The 18,881-nt window shown below is 71.8% G+C and overlaps 1 protein-coding gene across 1 annotated transcript in view; it reads right to left on the bottom strand.

Annotated features, from left to right (window-relative positions):
* DNMT3A (DNA methyltransferase 3 alpha) overlaps positions 1-17,517 on the bottom strand; it is a 41,448-nt gene extending 23,931 nt beyond the window's left edge. Inside the window, exons 1-3 of the mRNA XM_080341604.1 lie at positions 17,321-17,517; positions 8,868-9,077; positions 4,335-4,439 (exon numbers count right to left, since the gene is read on the bottom strand). Of these exons, the coding sequence (XP_080197730.1) occupies positions 4,335-4,439; positions 8,868-8,936 (174 nt within the window). The 5' untranslated portion in view covers positions 8,937-9,077; positions 17,321-17,517. The remainder of the gene's footprint in view (positions 1-4,334; positions 4,440-8,867; positions 9,078-17,320) is intronic.
* Positions 17,518-18,881: the final 1,364 nt, after the last annotated feature.

Here is an 18,881-nt window from a genome sequence, read left to right as displayed (position 1 = left end):
GGCTGCGCCAGCGCGACGCCGGCTGGCTGCGGGGAGCCGCTCCCACCTGGGGACAGCGCGGCGGTGTCACTTGTGCCAGGGACATGCGTGCACTGGGGTGGGGCCACCGCGCACCGACACCGGGGACACGCGAGCTGCTGCCGCCATTTCACAGGGTGCCTGGCAGCCGCTCCTGTGCGGCCGACAGCTGGGGAGGGCACGGCTCAGCCGAGCAGAAACCACGGCCGCGGGACGGTGCGGGACGTGCCAGGCCGCCACGGCAGAGTTCCAGCCGTGAGCGAGCGTGTGCGCGGGGAAACGAAGGCTGCAGGACCAACCTGTGTGCGCCACAGCCCCCAGAGCCCGGCCACAAGCCGCTGCGCTGGCACAGGCTGCGGGGACGGTGCGGTGCGTCTGGATGTGGCCCCGGAGCAGCACAGGGAGCAGCACCAGCGGTGGGATGGACACCAGAGAGCAAAGTCCTGGCTGGTGCAGGGACGGAGGCGGCAGCACCGCGGTGCCTGTGCCGGGAACCGCGCTGGCTCTGGCAGTGACTGTGCCGGAGCTGCCGGAGGGGCTGAGCCAGTGGGGAAGGGGCTGCAGCAGCCGCAGCGAAGGGGAGGGAGGTTCAGGACAAACCGAAGTGGGGCCAAGGGGCTGCACCCCAGAGCCCGAACCAGCCGAGTCCGTCCCTCGTCACTCCTGGGAACAGACGGGGGTCTCCGTTCCCACCGCAGGCCCTGTGGCTTCCTGCTGCGTCCCCCGGGCCCCCACACCAGCGTTCGGCCGAGCTGCCGGTTGTGGGGGGCCCGGCCGCCCCCAGCCCCGCTCCCACCTCCCGCTCGGGGCCGCATCCTGGACATGGCGCCGAGAACAATCACAGGGGCCGCGTGGGCTTCCCGGAGGAAACGGGAATGCTGGTGCACGCTCCGGATTCGGCGGCGGCGGGGCTGGCGGAGGCGCTGCCGCGGGGGGCTCGGTGAAGCTGTGGGGGGCTTGGTGGGGCTGTGGGGGCTGCATGGGGCTCCGTGGGGCTGTGGGGGCTCAGCCCACCCCCACAGCAGGACGGGGCCTGTGGGTGGCAGCTGCCATGGGCACACACTCCCCTTGGTGCCAGGATGAACTGTCACCGCGGGGCTGGGCAGCACCACCGCGCCGGCACCACGCTCACCCCACCACGGCCCGGCAGAGCAGATGGGGCTGCTGCGCCAGCCTGGCCCCACGGCCCTGCCAGGGCAGCCCCTCCTCGCCAGCACAGAGACCCCGGCCCACCGCGCTTTCAGGAAATGGGCATCACCGCACCTCTGCCATGGCCCCACCGGCGCGGCACCCGCTCAGCCCCGGCTCCGTGCCTGTGCCGGGGCCTCCCCGGCTCTGTGGTGCTGCCGGACAATGCCAGGAATCTGTGCCAGGCAGGCGGTGGGATGGGACACACGGAGGTGAACCCCAGGCAGGACAGGCACCGTGTCCCCTCACACCACAGCCTGCCAGGACAGGACACAGCCCACCTTGCACCGCAGCCGGCGCGCCCCGGCACGGCACCCGTCCAAACAACCCCACACCTCCAGCCCTCAACAGCCGCCTGGTCAAAGTTGGCACCGCGGCTCCGGCCCCGCCGTCGCTTCCCTACCTGCTTGGGTCCAGACCCCAGGACAGCGGGCTCCCGGTGCTGCCGCTCCGGCACGGCCGCCGGGCCAGGGAGGGGAAGGGGAAGCCGGGACCCAGCCCAGGGCGCTGCCCCTCCCGGCCGCCCCGGCGCCCATCCCGTCCCCGCGGAGGGCCCGGCGGCCGGTCGCCCTTCCTGCCCACCCACCCGCTTCCTCGGCGCCGGCGCTGGGAACAGGCGCTGCCTTTCTGCCGCTCCCCCCTCCGCTGGGCCCCGCCAAGGCCGCTGCTCCGCCGGGAGCCCCACCGCCCCGCGCCGGCCCCGCCGCCGCGCTCGCTGCCGGGGGGACGCCGGGGGCCTCGGCCGTGGGCTGGCTGTGCCGGGGACGTGTGCCCGTGCTGGGGACCCGCAGCGATAGAGGGGCAGGGGCCCCGATGCACCGCGGCCCCGGGGGAGCCTTGTGCCAACCCCAGTTCTGCAGCACCAGTGGCAGCTCCAAACCCTGGGGGTCACGGCCAAGCTCGGGGGGACACGGGAGGGGGCACCCCCAGGCCACGTCCCCTTTGCCAGGGGGAAGGTGCCGGGGGAGTCGCTGCCGTCCACAGCACCGTCTGTGGAGCCACCGGCCCAGGGGACATCCAGCTGCTGAGCCCTGGCCCGGCACAGTTTGGCACGGCGTGGTTTGGCACTGCGTGGCACAGCACAACTCAGCATGGCACAGCACACCACAGGATGGCACCACACGGCAGAGCATGGCTCACTGACACCCGTGACACCCTGTGACACCTGTGACACCCCATGACACCCGGCCCCGCAGGCCCGGATCACGGAGGATTCGGTTACCAGCACCGGGCAGGGCTCCCCCGCTGCCCGTCCCAGCCAGGCCTGCCTGCCGCAGCCAGCGCCATCTCCCGCCTGCTCCTGCCCGTCCTCTGCCAGCTGAACCCCGATGGGGTCCCCAGGCTGAGCTCCCCGCCCCACGGACGCGCTGGGAAGGGAGGGTGGCTCCTCAGTGCCCTGAGCCTCCCGGCCCCACGGCGAGGCCCCCATGCCGTGGAGCTGAGTCCCCAGGCGGGGGTGGGTGCTCAGCACCCTCCTGCAGCATGTCTGCCCGCTGGGTCCCTGCCAGCAGCAGCTTGGGGACCTCGGGGGGTCCCCAAGGAGCCAGCCCGCTCCGCAGGGTCCCGGTGCCGCACACCAGCTCCCCTCCACGCCGGTGCGGTGCCCCCGGCTGGGGCTCCCAGCAGGAAGGCTATTTTTGGCAGCTCACACCCAGCCGGGGCTCCCGCGGCCTCCTGGCAGTGCCCACGGCGCTGCCAGCTCCCTGGCTTGGCAGCAGGAGCCGCTGGCCGAGTCAGCGCCACGCACGGGGCAGGTGCAGCGGGCGGGAGCGTGCGGCCACACGGGACGGGCACCGCGGCCAGCCGGCCAGGGGGTGCCCGGTGCTGCGGCACCATCGCCATCCGCCTGCCCTGCTCCGGACCCGCCGTGCCGGAGGACGCTCCCGGGGCTGCCGGCTCCGATGGCCAGAGACCTCCTGGTTCCCAGGCTCCAAGTGTTCCTGACGACTTTCCCCAGTTGTTCCCGTGCCAGCATTGTTCTTCCACCGACACGGCTCTCCCCGCCCCGGCACGTACCTCCCGCCCCGCCGGATTTACAGCTGGCGCTCGGAGCCACCCGCTCCCCCATCGGCTGCCGGCCGCGCCGTGCCCCACCGCATCCCCCTGCCCCAGGTGACACCGTCCGGCCTCCCCGGCCCTGCCGCCACCACCGCCGGATCGGGACGGGCAGGGGATCTGGACACGTCCAAGAGCAGGATTAACCCCTTCTGCAGCCAGAAACCTTGGCAACAAGGTTTTGCAACCCTCTGGCAGCGAAGCTGCCCCGGTGGGCACAGGTGACAGGGACACTGCCCAAGCCCAGGCAGGGTGACCATGTGCACCTCCCCTCTGGAGGAACCTCTGCTCCTGCAAACACCGCGTTCACGGTGGCACCGGCAGCCAACAGTGCCGTGTCCCACCAGCTGGCGGGGAGGAAGCCACCATGGCTGCACAACCAGCACCGTGATGCACCACGAGCCACCAACTCCACAAGAGCCCTGGCCCCATGTGCCGTGTCCCAGTGCCCCCCAGAACCAGCTGCCACCTGAAGCCCTGAGCACCCCGTGACCGCACAGCCCGTCTCTGCCGGCACCGCAGCCAGGAAGCACCGTGCCGCTCTCCCGTGCCGGCCCCCGGCAGCTCGCCGAGCCCCGCACGCACCCGAGCGGGCACCACCTGTGCGGCAGGAGCCAGGGAAGGTGGGGGGACTCAGCCCTGCACCCCCACATCTGCCTTGTTATTGCAGCTGCTGGCGTGAGCCCGAGCCGTGCGCCATCGTCCGGGGAGTCGGGGGCTCCGCTCCCCCTGCCCAACCGGCCCCGCAGCCGTGGGACCGGGCAGCTCCGTGGCAGGGACATGGGGGTGCCAGACCCAGAGAGCTAATGCGCGGCGGGGCCTCGAGCGCAGCAAGGGGAGCGCTGCTCCGCTGGGCACAGGGGGCTGGGGAGGGGGTCGCTCCCGCCCGGCCGCTCTGCCGCCCTCGGGCTCTGCTCCCGCTGGCGGCTGCAGGGCGGCGGCGAGCAGGGGCGGCGGGCCAGCCCAGCACGCCGGGAGCCGTACTCTACCGCCGGTGCGGCACGTCCACCGGGGTGGGACGGCCCCGTGGGGGGACACCCCGGGGCCCCCCAGCCCCACGCCCGCTGGCTCACCTGGGCATGCTTGCGCTTCCGCCCAGGCCGCCCGGCTTTCCTCATGGGCGTCCCCGGCTCCTGCTTCTCCTCCTTGCTCTGGTTCTCCTCAGGCTCCTCTTCCCCCTGCGAGCCGGAGACAGAGAGCATGGTTATGGTGCCGGCCCCGGGCAGCACGGGGTCCCAGGCACGGCTCCGCTCCTGCTCGGCGCTGGGATTGCCGGCACCACGGCCACACCGCACATTGCTGCGTGCAGCTGGGCGCCTGGCCGGCAGGTGAGGAGCACTGCCGGCATCACCGCCCGGCAGCCCCCGGGGCACCGCTACAACAGTAATGGCGGCTCCTGCCAGAACTCGGGCAGCGGCGCGAGCTGCCGTGGAGCCGGGCACCATCAGCGGGAGAGCCCTCCTGCACCGCACCCTGCGCCGCGGCCGGCTCGGAGGGACGTGCCTCTGCCGTGACCCACCGGAGCCCTGCGCGTGTGGGTCTGCGGCTCCTGTACCGCGGCACCGCAGGGTGGGCCTGCAGGGAGCCGGGCAGCTCCGCGGGGACGCGGGCGGGCAGCAGGAGCCCGGCTGCCCTCGGAGCAGTCACTGCGCCGGCCAGCGCGGGCGCTTCAGACCCCGCGCACCCTCTCCGCGCTCTGCCCTGGAGCAGCAGCCAGCGCCCCGTCCCCCTCCCCGTGCCCTGAGGCCCACGCACCGGCACGGGCGGCACGGCGGGAACGCGGCCCCGGGAATGAACCTGCTCCCCGCGCGGGACCGCGGCAGCGCCCAAGGGCCGCAGTGCGCCGGGGCCCCGCTCCCACTCGAGGGGCTCGCGGCCGGTGCCGCGGCACGGGGTCGTGCGTGCGGGGCGAGGGCGGCGCCGGGCCCCGGCGTGTCCCGCGGCGGCAGCGGGGCTGGTTTCACCTGAGCCCCAGAAGCTCCCGCGGCGGCGGCCGAGGCAGGAAGAGGCCGCGGAGGGGGAGCGGGGAAAGAGGAGGCCGGCGGGGGCTGGCGAGGGGGAGGCCGGGGAGGGGATGGGGCTGGCAGCCAGACTGCGCCGCATCCAGCTGCAGCCGCGGCCCCGCAGGCATGGCGGACGCCGGCCCCACCGCGGTCCTGCCCACCCCATCGCGGCCCTGCCCGCCGCTGTCTGCCGGCCCCGGAACCACAGCCGGCACAGCCCCATGGGGTCCGGCCCAAAGCTCCTGCGGGGTCAGGATGTGCTGTGCCCCACGGCTGCAGTGCCCCATGGCCACAGCCCCCCAGACCAGCTCCCTCCCAAACCCAGTGTCCCCTTTGCTGCCGTCCCCCCTGCCACGGGCTGTGCCTGTGGGATCACGAGGGAGCCACGCGCTGGGTTGCACCCACGGTGGCCACTGGGACCGCGCTGTCCCCAGCCCCGTCACTGAGCGCCGCTCCCTGCGCAGGGGGCAGTCCCGGCCCTCCCGGCCCTGGCAGCGCCGCGGTGACCGTGCCCAGCTCCGGCAGCCGGGGGCTCAGGCCTGGGCCCAGCCCCGCTCCCCACACGGCCCCGGGTGCCAAGTTTTGGGACGGGTCCAAGGACGGCGTCAGGATCACAGTTCCAGCTCCGTCCCGGCACAGGATCCAAACGGGGTGGCCGGGGTGGGGGGTTTGCTGCCCTGAGCCCCTCAGCTCTCCCGCCGGGCTGGAGCGGGAACCGGTGCTGCCTGCAGTGAGTCAGGCAGCCCCGCGCCAAACACAGCCGGCAAACGGGGGCACTGGGCACAACCCACTCCAAACCACCTCCTGCCACCAGCTGAAACCCGGGCATGGGCGCTCGGCAGCTGATCCAGCCCCAGGATGCTCCTCATCACAGAATCATCAAATTACAGGATGGCTTGGGTAGGATAAATCTCCCCCAGCCCCCTGCCATGACAGGGACATCTGCACCAGCTCAGGCTGCTCAGAGCCCGTCCAGCCTGGCCTGGGATGTCTCAGGGATGGTTCAGCCACCACCTCTCTGGCCAACCTGGGCCAGGCTCTCACCACCCTCAGCACAAACAATTTCTACATCATGTCCAGCCTGAATCTCCCTCCTTTAGTTTAAAACCATCACCCTTTGTCCTCTCACAACAGGCCATGATCTAAGGTCTGTCCCCCTCCTCGCGGACGCTGTCCCTGTCCCCCGGGGAAGCCTGTCCCCAGCCATGGAGGGGCTGCGGGACAGGCTGGGAGCAGGAGGAGACAGTGAGCTCAGCATCCCCAGGACACGGCCCCGCAGGCCCTGCACCCGCCTGGCGCCAGCACTGCTCGGGGGGGTAGAGCGGAGCCCCCCGCCTGCGGCCACAGGGACCCCCTGTCCCAAATCGCGCGGCGCTGTGCGGTGTCCCAGCGGGGCCGTGCTGCTCCCGTAGCGCCGGGGCGGCCCCGTGTCCGTGCCCCCACGGTGCGGCTGTGCTTCGCGCAGCCCCCGGGAAATGAGGTGGCTGAGCAGCACCCCGTGGGTGCTGGCAAAGGGAGGAGGCTCTGAGGGGTCTCTGTGGGGTTCCCTGGCAATGCTGGTGCTCAGGGCTGCGTTCTGCTCCTCGTGCCGCTGCACGTGCCTGGCACGAAAACACCAACGGGGCACCGGCCCTGGGGACACCGCAGCAGGAGGGGCAGCGGGGGTCCCCGCTGTGGGGACAGGGAGCTGCTCCCGGCACACACGGGGACAAGGCAAGCGCCCCGTGAGCCGTCCCCACTGCTGCCAACGCGGGGCAGCTCCTGTGTCACCGAGCTGGGGGACACGGGGCCCTGGGCAGCAGCGGGGACCCCGGGGCACGGCAGCCCCCCACGCGCGGGGCAGGCGCAGGAGGAGCCGGGACGCAGCCTGGGCACGGGCAGGGCCGGGCTAAAGGCTGCGAGGGGAACCCGCTCACCCAGCCCGGCACAGGTGCCGGTGCCGCAGCCTCTCACTGGGAGCGGAGTCACGGCCCTGGGAACCGCGCGGCTCCCCCTCTGCCGGGGCGCGGGCTGCACAGCGCGGCCCCGATGCGCCGCGCTCCTGCGCCGCTGCCAGGCAACAGCCCAAGAGGGAAAGCACCGCCGAGGAGCCGAGCTGCTGCATGACGCAGTGCTGGCTGCACGGCACCGCGCCGGGCCCAGCGCCGGCTGCGCCGGGAGCCCCGGGCGGTGGGGGGAGCCAGGCTGGGGGGCAGGAGAAGGGGGGGGCAGAGACCCCTCTTGCATGGGAGCTGGAACTCAGCCTCACCAGGGTGGTGCCAAGGGCGGCACCGGTGTGACCCACAGTGCTGTGGGTGTCGGGGTACAGCCGCGTCTGGCCCCGCGGGCACCGCGCGTCCCGTTGGCAGAGGTGACCTCCATGTGCGGCCATGGGGGAGGCGACGCCGCGTCCCGGCGGGGTCAGGCCAGGACAGCGCTCGGCGGGGCGAGCCTGTGGCACAGCACGCTCACTGCCGGCCCACGCGGGTCGCGGCACCCCGGGGACCAGCACCGGTCCTGCTTTCAAGGGTGAGCCGGGCTGCACCACAGCTGCCGGTTTCTGCCCATGTGCCATGGCCCCGCACCCCGCTCTCCAAGCTGGCGTTGCCATGCACCTCCAGAACTGCACCGAAACGGGGTGGGCTTTGTGTCCACCTCCCGGGGCTCCTGGTACCAGTGACCAGGTGGGCTTGGCCGCACGCACCTGCTGCGGTGTCACCTGCCACAGGGGACAGTGGGGGACCAACAAACTGACCCCAGGGTTACTCGCCACCCTGGCCGTGCCAAGAACGCGCTGGGCACTTCCCAACGGGGCAGACCCACCAGCAGCCAGGAGAGATGGCCGGGGGGTCGGGTGTGCGGCGTGGGGAGCACCCGGGCTGGCACGGTGCAGGAAGCACGGCACGGCCGAGCCAGCGCCGAGGAACTCGGCTGACCCCGACCCCGCGCTGCCCGCGACGGGACAGCGTCCAGCTGGCCGCGGTCCCCACGCCTTGACCAGGGCAGGCCTGGCCCCCATGCCTGCCCTGACGCTTCTCTCGGCAGCAGTGACGCCTTTGCTGGCACCAGCCTGGCATATCCTTGTGTGGCGGGGACACCGGGGAGCACTGCGGACACGCAGCCAGCGCAGCCCCGCGGGGCAGCAGGCCTGGCAGCAGGGCTCCAGCTCAACGGAAGGAAGCCCCATGTCCCCCTCCCGATGCTCCACAGCCCAGGACACACACCTGCCACCCACCCAGAGCCGGGGCGGCCGCAGGGACCCCCCCACCCGCCATGGAGGCAGCTCCCTCCCCACAGCCGGGCTTGCCCAGCCCTGGCCACTGCCGGGAGGTGACAGCAGGTCTGCGCTTCCCCGTCCCCTCCCTGCGCTCCCACTCCGCCAGGAATAGCTCAATCTGCGCTAATCCCGGCCGTGGCTCAGGGCTCCGCACCACGGCGAGGGGGGAGCGGGGCTGCTGGGCCACAGGGCACCCCCTTTTCCCACGTGCCTGCCAGCCAGGAGCGCACCGGACCCCCGGAGCCCACTTGTGCCCCAGTACCAGCAGGAGCAACGCCAAGCCCAGTGATGGGGACGGCCACCGCGCGGGCAGGTCCCCCCAGCAGCCCCAGCTTGCCGGTCCCTACCTTGTGCACGTCGGGCGCCTCGCGGTCCGGAGCGGGGCTGCTGGTGTCGAGGGTCCCGCTGGATGGCATGGTGGGGCGCGAGGGCGGGCGCCTGCGACTGTCACCTCTTCAGCACCAAAGTGGCCCGCGCCGCCGCCACGCTCCGGCTCTGTGCGCCAAGGAGGGGTCCGGAGCCTTCGCGTCCCGCCGCCTGCCTGGATCCTCCTGCCCCTGCGGGAACGGAGAGCGCCGGGGTGAGGGGAGCACCGGCCCCGTCGCCCCCTGCCCCGCGCCCCGGCCCCGGCAATTATTAACACACCACAACCTTGACTCGGTGGGGCTGGGCTGGGCAGCGGCCCCGGCATCGCCCCGGGGAGGCGGTCGAGCCTCAGATCGCACCAGCTGTGGGGTGCAGGCTATGAGGTGCAGTGGTGCGGGGTACAGGGTGCAGCAGTGCAGGGTGCAGGTGCAGGGTGCAAGGTGCAGTGGTGCAGGTGCAGGGTGCAGCAGTGCAGGGTGCAGGGTTCAGGGTGCAAGGTGCAGGAGCAGGGTTCAACAGTGCGGGGTGCAGGGTTCAGGGTGCAGCAGTGCAGGGTGCAGGTGCAGGGTGCAAGGTGCAGTGGTGCAGGTGCAGGGTGCAGCAGTGCGGGGTGCAGGGTTCAGGGTGCAAGGTGCAGGAGCAGGGTTCAACAGTGCGGGGTGCAGGGTTCAGGGTGCAGCAGTGCGGGGTGCGAGGTGCAGTGGTGCAGGGTTCAGGGTGCAGCAGTGCGGGGTGCAGGGTGCAGGTGCAGGGTTCAGGGTGCAGCAGTGCGGGGTGCGAGGTGCAGTGGTGCAGGGTTCAGGGTGCAGCAGTGCGGGGTGCAGGGTGCAGGTGCAGGGTTCAGGGTGCAGCAGTGCGGGGTGCGAGGTGCAGTGGTGCAGGGTTCAGGGTGCAGCAGTGCAGGGTGCAGCAGTGCAGGGTTCAGGGTGGAGCAGTGCAGGGTGCAGCAGTGCAGGGTGGAGCAGTGCGGGGTGCAGGGTGCAGCAGTGCAGGGTGCAGCAGTGCGAGGTGCAGCAGTGCGGGGTGCAGGGTGCAGCAGTGCAGGGTTCAGGGTGCAGCAGTGCGGGGTGCAGGGTGCAGTGGTGCAGGGTTCAGCAGTGCAGAGTGTAGGGTGCGGGGTGCAGGGTGCAAGGTGTGGGGTGCAGGGTGCAAGGTGCGGGGTGCAGGGTGCAAGGTGCAGGGTGCAGGGTGCAGTGGTTCAGCAGTGCAGGGTGCAGTGGTGCAGGGTGCAGTGGTGCAGGGTTCAGGGTGCAGCAGTGCGGGGTGCAGGGTGCAAGGTGTGGGGTGCAAGGTGTGGGGTGCAGGGTGCAGGTACGGGGTGCAGCAGTGCAGGGTGCAGTGGTGCAGGGTTCAGGGTGCAGCAGTGCAGGGTGCAGGGTGCAAGGTGTGTGGTGCATGGTGCGGGGTGTGTGATGCATGGTACACTGTGTGTGGCACATGATGCACAGTGTGGGGTGTGCAGTGCATGGTGTGGGGTGCAAGACGCAGAGTGGGGGGTGCAGGGTGAGGGGTGCAGGGTGAGGGGTGAAGAGTGAGGGGTGCAGGGCACAGGTTGAGGGGTGCAAGGTGTGGTATGGGGTGTGGGGAGTGGGGTGGAGGGCGTGTGCTGTGGGGTGCACGGTGTGGAGTGTGCAGTCTGGGGTGCAGGGTGAGGGGTGATAGGTGCACAGTTTGCGGTGCAGGTTGAGGGGTGCAGGGTGAGGGGTGCAGGGTGAGGGGTGTGCAGTTTGGGGTGCAGGTTGAGGGGTGCATGTTCTGGTGTGTGGGGCGCATGGTGAGGGGTGCAGGGTGAGGATACAGGGCGTAGGGTGCAGAGCGCAGGGTGAGGGGTGCAGGGTGGGGGTGCAGGGTGAGGAGTGCAGGGGTGCAGGGTAGGGGTGCAGGCTGAGGGGTGCAGGGTGGGGGTGCAGGGGTGCAGGGTGGGGGTGCAGGCTGAGGGGTACAGGGTAAGGGGTGCAGGGTGGGGGTGCAGGGTGGGGGGTGCAGGGTGGGGGGTGCAGGGGTGCAGGGTGAGGGTGCAGGGTGGGGGTGCAGGGTGGGGGTGCAGGCTGAGGGGTGCAGGCTGAGGGGTGCAGGGGTGCAGGGTGGGGGTGCAGGCTGAGGGATGCAGGGTGAGGGGTGCAGCGTGGGGGTGCAGGCTGAGGGGTGCAGGGTGGGGGTGCAGGGTGGGGGTGCAGCGAGGGGGTGCGGGCGCAGGCAGGGCCCCGCGGGGCTGCGGCGCAGGCGTCAGCCCCGGCACCTGTTGCTATGGCAAACGCTGCATTAGCCATGGCCGAGGCTGCTGTTGCCTTTGGCACCGGCGCTGCAATTTGTTTCTAGAGCTTTCCAGCCGCAGCCGTTCCCAGCCGCGGGGCGGGGGGCTGCGGGCGGGCAGGGCGCTGCCAACACCGCCGCACAGCCCGCACCCCGCGCTGCCCGGCGGGGCCGCGGCACCGGGACCGCGGGATGGGAGGCGGGGGGGGGGGGCTCGGCTGCCCCTGCCCTGGGGCCCGAGGGGGGCGTGGGCACGGGGTGGGGGATGGGGGGTGGAGGGCGGGGGGGGGGGGGTGCAGGTTGGGACATGGGGTGCAAGTTGGGATGTGGGGTGCAGGTTGGGATGTGAGGTGCAGGCTGGGCTGTGGGGTGCAGGTTGCGATGTGGGGTGCAGGTTGGGGTGTGGGGTGCAGGTTGGGGTGTGGGGCAAAGGTTGGGATGTGGGGTGCAGGCTGGGATGCAGGCTGGGGTGCAGGATGCAGGTTGGGGTGCAGGATGCAGGTTGGGGTGCAGGCTGGGGTGCGGGAAGCAGGCTGGGATGGAGGCTGGGGTGTGGGGTGCAGGCTGTGGTGCGGGATGCAGGTTGGGGTGCAGGCTGTGGTGTGGGATGCAGGTTGGGGTGCAGGCTGGGGTGTGGGGTGCAGGCTGGGATGCAGGCTGGGGTGTGGGGTGCAGGCTGGGGTGCGGGATGGAGGTTGGGGTGCAGGCTGGGGTGCGGGATGCAGGTTGGGGTGCGGGCTCCCCCCGCCCAGCGCTGTGCCATCCGGTGGAATGCAGGGAAGAGCTGCCCCATCCCTCTCCTTCACCAGCTGGGGGTGCCAGGGGAGGCTCCGTCCCTGTCCCCATCCCGGACACCGGCCCGGCAGCCCCGTGCCACGCAGGGCCTGCCCGCGCTCCCCACGGAGCCCTTTGCCCCCGCCCGGCACGCTCAGCCCGGTGCCGGCAGCGCGGTGCCCCTTGGCGAGGGGCCGGCGCAGAGCACCCACACACCGCCACTCCAGGCACCCATGTCACAGCTGTGCCGGTGCCAGCACCACGGCACGCTGCTCGGCACAGCGCGGCACGCGTTCAGCACCGCACCTCGGCCCCATGTCCCCCCAACCAGGTGCTGCTCACGGGCCGGGGCTGTCGGTGCCCCCGGTCCTGCCCATGCCCCCCGCGCCTCGGCAAAGCCCCGGCTGCGAGCACCGGAGCACACGTGCCGCTCGGAACCCCCCGGGGACACCCCGGCTGCACCCAGACACCTCCGCGGCAGGGCAGCCCCGGCCCCCCCGTGGGGCACCCCGTGCCCAGAGGCACCAGGGTGCTGGCGTCCCTGGTGTCCCTGGTGTCCCCGGCTCCCGCTGCCCAGCGGGTCCCTACCTGCATGTCCCCACAGCCCTAGAAAATGGCTCAGGCACCTCCAGCCCCCCAGCCTGGACCCCCCTCAACCAGGGTCCCTCTGGCAGCCCCGGGGGCGGGTGAGCCCCCCCGGCACCGCCGGTGCCTGTGGAGCGCGGCCGCGGCCGCCCCGCTTGGCGCTGCCGAAGGGCCAGCTCGGGCTTTGATTCGCTTCCCACAAACATGGTCTCCAAACGCACTAAAAATAGTTGTGCTGCGGAGAAACCCCGCGGCAGCCCCGGCCGGCGGCCGCCGAACAAAGCCGGGGAGCAGCCGGCGGCCCCCGGCCCCCCCAGCCCCACCGAGGGGCGCCCGCGGGTACCGCCGCGGCCCCCGGCGCCGTCCCCGCTCTCCCGCGCTCTTACCCAGCCGGGGCTCGCCCGCCGCGGCACGACGGGACGGGACGGGGGCTGTGGCACCGTGTCCCCCGTTAGGCCGCCGAGAGCCTCCTCCGGCAGCACCGGGGCATCCCCTCGTCGATGCGGCGGTGGCGGCGGGGGGGACGGAGCCCGGTCCGGCGCTCGCCGCCGAAGCGCGGGGAGGGACTCGGCGCCGTCCCTCCTGCCTCCCTATTTAACCGCTCGGGCTGACCTTACGGCTGACGGCGAGCGGGGGAACCGGAGCCCCAGCCCGCGCTGCCGCTCCCGCACGGCAGGGCCCCGGCGAGTCACGCTCGCCGCTCGGCAGAGGCGTTTCAAAGTAGGTTACCTGCGCTGGCTGGATGAGACACGCGGCGGGAGGGAAAGGGAGGGAAAAAAAAGGAGAAAACCCGCCTTTTTTATATTTCGGGACCTCGGCAGCTCCCGCCGTTGCCGTTGCCGTCGCCGTCGCCGTTGCCGCGCCGCAGCCGGGAACCCGCAGAAACCCAAACGGCCATTTTAGGTGATGGCGAACGGGGTCCCCGGCAGCCCCCCGCGCCGGCGGCTGGTGACACCTTCACCGCAGTGCCCCCCCGCCTGTCCTAACGTGACCCCGCGTGCGGCGGCCCCCGGCGCGGTGACACCCACCGGGGTTGGACGGGGTCCCTCGCGTGCCTTCGGCGCTGGGGACGCACGAGGGACCCCGTCCAAACGCCTCTCCCGTGACAAGTGCCGCAGCGTATTATTATTGTTGTTGTCACTTTGAGTCACTGCCACCCCCAGGCAGCCGCGCTGCTCCTCCTCCTCCTCCTCCTCCTCCTCCCTCCCAGCGCCGAGGAAGAAGTTCAGGATTGACTCAGAGGGGCCGGGCGCTGCGGCCGTGAGTCACCCCCACCCCCTGAGCCCCCACACCTGACTCACGGGGGGGGCGCCCCCCCGGGCCCCCCACGCCGGGGGTGCCGCTCCAGGGGCACCCGGGGACGGGTGGGTGTCCCTGGAGGCCCAAAATTCCACCGAGCGGCAGCAGCTCCGCTGCGATCGCCTCCGACAGATGGTTGAGCCGAAACCACCGTGGCGGGCAGAGCGTTGACCTCATCCCCCATAATTATCACTTACGGGCTAAATATTTGGCCACGCTGCTCGGGGCGCACGTGGCGGGCAGGGAAGCGGCCACCCTCGCCGCAGCCACCAGGAACCGCTGCCGCGGCACGACGGGGTGTCAACGGGACGAGGGACAAGGTGCCGGCAGCATGTCCTCCCCAAAACAGAGCGGGGCAGACAGCGACCCCCGGCTTGGTTGGCACCACCAAACTGGCCTCAGAGTGACACACTGCACCATAGTGTACCATGCTACACTGAACCCCAGGACAGTGCACTGCACCCCAGGACAGTGCACTGCACAGCACTGCACCCCAAACAACGCACGGCACCCCACGAGCAATGCACTGCACCCCAGGACAGTGCACTGTACAGCACCGCACCCCAAACAACGCACTGCACCCCAGGAGCAATACACTGCACCCCAGGACAGTGCAATGCACAGCACCGCACCCCAGGACAGCACACTGCACAGCACTGCACCCCAAGGAACAACACACGCCCCGCACCGCACGGCCACGCCACGAGCAAACCGCAACCGCGGCTGCAGCCACAACCAGCAGCATATCCCGCACAGTGGGAGCACCTTGAGGGCCGGGGTCAGGCAAAATCGCCCACAGGACGGGGTGGGGACACATGGGGGAGCCCCCAGCGCCAGGACATGGTGGTGACACACAGGGGAGCCCCCGGCACCGGGACGTGGAGCTGTTTTGCAGGTGGGACGGTGCCAACCTGGCAGGTTGATGAAGGAGCCGCAGCCGAGCTCCCGGAGCTCAGCTTATCGAGGGAAAAAAAGGCCAAGAGATGACGTGATTACGGTGAGCAAGTGCCACTGCGGCATAGCCCCCGGCACCGCCGAGAGCCTCCAGCTGGCAGAGGAGCAGGGCCGGGGCGATCCAAACCGGCAGTCAGGTATGGGCTTTGAACTGGGGAGGGTGGTTAACCGCGGGAACAGGCCCAACCGGCGGCGGCGCGTCCCGCGCGTGCCGAGCCCCGCGGCGGCAGCGCGGTGGGGAAGCGGGACGGCAGCTCCGCTTGATGTCCCTCCTGGCCCCGGTTTGCCCGGTGTGACCCTGGCGGTCCCGGCCCCACGCCGGCAGCACCGGTCAGGGTTCGGATGGTGTCAAAAACCACTGCGCGGTCTCGAGGGTGAGCAGGTTCCTGCAGCAAAGCAGAGCAGACGACACCTTCATCTCCGCCAAACTGCACGCCCAAACACCGCCGGCTCCTCCCGAGGAGCCGCCGGGGCACGTGCGCGCTTGGCACACGCGTGTCCTGGCGCACGCACGCGTGTGCCGGCGGTTACCTGGCAAGCCCACGCGCTGTCCCCTGCGGGCGCTGCAGGGAGCCGCACGCTCGCTAACGGCACAGCCTGCCTGGGACAGGCAGGGGCGCAGGCAGGGATGTGCCGTCCTAAAAACATCCAAAAACCACCACCTGAAGGTGCCCGAGCAGCCGCCCGGGCCGGGAAGCGGCAGTGGCCCCACAGCAGCCCCTGCGAAGCAGCGGCCACCGCCGGATCTGAGGCACAGATGTGGCCCGCGGCGGCAGCTCGCGGTCACGCAGGCAGCCGGGGCAAGGCCTGGCGAGCAGCTTCGGCGAGCAGCGCAGGCACCGGCATCCCGCCTTTCCTCGAGAGGCGGCGGGCGCTGCATGTCACCAAAAGAGGCTCCGCTGGGAAGTTTCGAGCTGACTCAGCACGAAAGGCCAGAGCAGGCGCGGGAGCTGCCGGGAGCAGCCGCCGGGTACGACAACATCCATTCCCGCCGGCTGCCCGTGGCCACCGGCTTTGACGCTTTGCTCGTGGCTGACGCGGGTGCCCCCGTCCCGGCGTCCCCGTCGGGGCGGGCGAGGGGCGCAGCCCCGGGCAGGACGCGGGCACCCACCGTCACCGCCAGCTCCTGCCGCCGCGCGCTCGGCGCAGCAGCGCGAGCACCGAACGCCAATCCCGTGGTGACACCGTCTACGTCACACAAAGGGAAGAAATAAAGAAAGAGGAACTGAGCGAAAAGGAAAATTTCATTTGCCCACAGGTTCGCGCACACGAACACATGAAAGCGAGGGGGGGAGAGAAAAAACAGAGAGAGAGGAAAGGGGGAAGCGAGCGAGCGGGCGGCCCAGCTGCATCGCCAACGGGACCGGGGGAGGCAGGCAGCGGGCAGGCAGCGGGCAGGCAGCGGGCAGGCAGCGGGGCATGGGTAAGCAGGGCAGGCATGCAGGGATGGGAGCAGGCAGCAAGGCAAGCAGGCAGCAGGCAGGGATTGGGGCAGGCAGCAGAGCAGGCAGCAGAGCAGGCAGCAGGCAGGGATTGGGGCAGGCAGCAGAGCAGGCAGCAGAGCAGGCAGCAGAGCAGGCAGCAGGCAGGGATTAGGGCAGGCAGCAGAGCAGGCAGCAGAGCAGGCAGCAGGCAGGGCTGAGGGCAGCGGGCAGGGCTGAGGGCAGCGGGCAGGGCTGAGGGCAGCGGGCAGGCAGCGGGCAGCCCCCCAGGCCCGTGCCCCACGCCGCCCCCTGCCCGCCGCGGCTGCCGCTCTCCCGCTGCCCGCGGGAGGGGATTTTTCGGGCGCACAACACCGAAGTTTCCGCAGCGCCGGCCCGGGGCAGCGCCGCTGCGGCCCGCCGGAGGGCAGCGCCGGGCCGGGGCTGCGGCGGCAGGGGCTGCGGGCACCCCCGCTCTTCCGCGGCCGGGCGGGGGTCTCGCCCCGGGGGTCCCGATGGGCCGGCGCTGGGGGGCACACACGGCGGTGACAGCCCCGGGCGGCCCCGCAGCGGCCCGGGGCCCCGCGCTGCCCTTCAGCCGCCCGGCGCGGCGCTCAAGGACACGGCGGCGCCGCGGGGAACGGGCCCGCGGGCCCGCGCCGCCACCCCCGCCCGCCGAGCGGGGCCGGGCCGGGAGCGGGGGCGGCCGCGGGGCCGGGGGGGGCGACGCGGGCCCGGCCGGGCGGGAGGCGGCCCGGCCGCTGCCATGTTTTCCTGCTCGGCGCTGCGCCCCCCGGCCCGGCCCGGCCCGGCCCGGCCCGGCCCGGCCCCGCTCCCGCCGCAGCCCCCGCCCGCCGCCGCGACGCCCCCGGGCCGGGGAGGGGGACACGGGACCGGGGCGGGGGTGTCCGGGCAGGGGGTGCGGGCCGCCCGCCGGGCGCTGCGGGTCGGGCCGGGCCGAACCGAGCCAACTCGAACGGAGCCGAACCGAGCCGAACACAGCCGAACCGAGCCGAGCCGAGTGGTGCCGAACCGAGCCGAGCGGTGCCGAGCGGTGCCGAGCCCAGGCGGGGGGTGCCGAGGTGGGGCTGCCCCGTCCCGGGGGTCCGCGGGGGCCACCCGTGTCCGCGCTGCCGCGGGGCCGTTACCTGGGCCGGTGCGGGCCCGGCGCGCCGAGCCGTGCCGAGCCGTGCCGAGCCGTGCCGAGCCGCGCCGAGCCGCCGCCGCCGCTGCGCTGCCCGGCGAGGCCTCCTCCCGCAGCGCCGCCGCCTCCACTGCAGCACCGAGCCGCGCCGCCCGCCCGCCGCGCGGTCCTAGCGCCCGCCGGGCCGCGCTGAGCGCAGCCCAGCCCCGCCGCGCCGGGCCCAGCCCAGCGGGCCGAGCCGAGCCGGGCCGGACCGACACTGCGGCAGGCGGTGTCGGGATGCGCTGTGCTCCTGGCTCAGCTGGGATGGGCCTGTCCGGGCAAGGCTGGGCCTTGCTGAGCCCAGCTAAGCCAAGCCATGCCAAGCCAAGCTGTGCCGTGCCAAGCCATGCTGTGCCGTGCCAAGCCAGACCATGCTCGACCAAGCCAAGCCAGGCTGGGTGATGCAGTGCCAAGCTGAGCCGAGCTGAACCAGGCTGGGCCAGACGGGGTTGAGCCAATGCTGGCCATGCAGCGCTGAGCCAGGCCAGACCGCAGTGAGCCAACCCACGCTGGACCAGGCCAAGAAAAGGCAAACTGGGCTGTGCCATGTTGTGTTGGGCTAAACTGGGCTGGGCCAAACTGGGCTGGGCCAAGCTGAGCCAAGCCCAGCAGTCCCGTGCAGTGCTGGGCCAGAGCCACCCGGAGCTGGGCTGAGCCCAGCGTCGCTGGAGCACTCCGGGTGATGCTGGGCAGATCCCGGCAGTGCCATGCTGAGCCAAGCTGTGCCAGCCCATGCCGGCAGTGCCAAGCTGTGCCATGGCGAGCTCAGGTGTGCCAGGATGTGCAGTGCCAAGCTGTGCCATGCAGTGCCAAGCTGTGCCATAGAGTGCCAGGCCGAGCAGTGCTGAGTTGTGTGCCGAGCCATGCCATACGATGCCACGCTGTAAAGGCTATTGCTGAGCCAAGGGGTTTGAGGCCGTATCAGGCCGTGCAGGACCGTGCAGTGGCGTGCAGTGCCAGCTGGGGCTGTGCAGTGTCAGCTGGGCTGTGCCGTGCCAAGCCATGCCGTGTCCAATGGTTGTGGGCCATGCTGAGCCATGCAGCGCCATGCCGAAGCCAGCCACGCTGGGCAGTGCCGGCTGTGCCATGCAGCGCTGTGCGGACCTGCCCCCTGCTCTGTGTGTCCTGCAGAGCTCAGCCGTGGGCACCACTGACACCGGAGCGAGCCGAGAGTGGGACTGGAGCTGCTGAGGGGCTGGAGCACAATGTGATGGAGCGGCTGAGGGACCTGGGGGGTTCAGCTGGAGAACAGGAGCTGAGAGGAGACCTTCTGATCTCTGAACTGCCTGAAAGGAGCTTGGAGCCAGGGGGGTCGGGCTCTGCTCCCCAGGAACAAGCGCCAGGACCAGAGGAAACGGCCTCAAGTTGCCCAGGGGAGGTTGAGGTTGGATGTGGGAACAATTTCTTCCCCAAAGGGCTGTGGGGCATTGGAACAGGCTGCCCAGGGCAGTGCTGGAGTCACCAGCCCTGGAGGGCTGGACAGACGGACATGAGGTTCTCAGGACATGGGGCAGTGGTGGCCT

The sequence above is a fragment of the Nesoenas mayeri genome (assembly GCF_963082525.1).
Source record: "Nesoenas mayeri genome assembly, chromosome: 3".
In the NCBI taxonomy this organism is placed as follows: Eukaryota; Metazoa; Chordata; class Aves; order Columbiformes; family Columbidae; genus Nesoenas; species Nesoenas mayeri.
The sequence above is the reverse complement of the archived record's forward strand: the minus strand, read 5'-3'. Positions and strand labels throughout refer to the sequence as shown.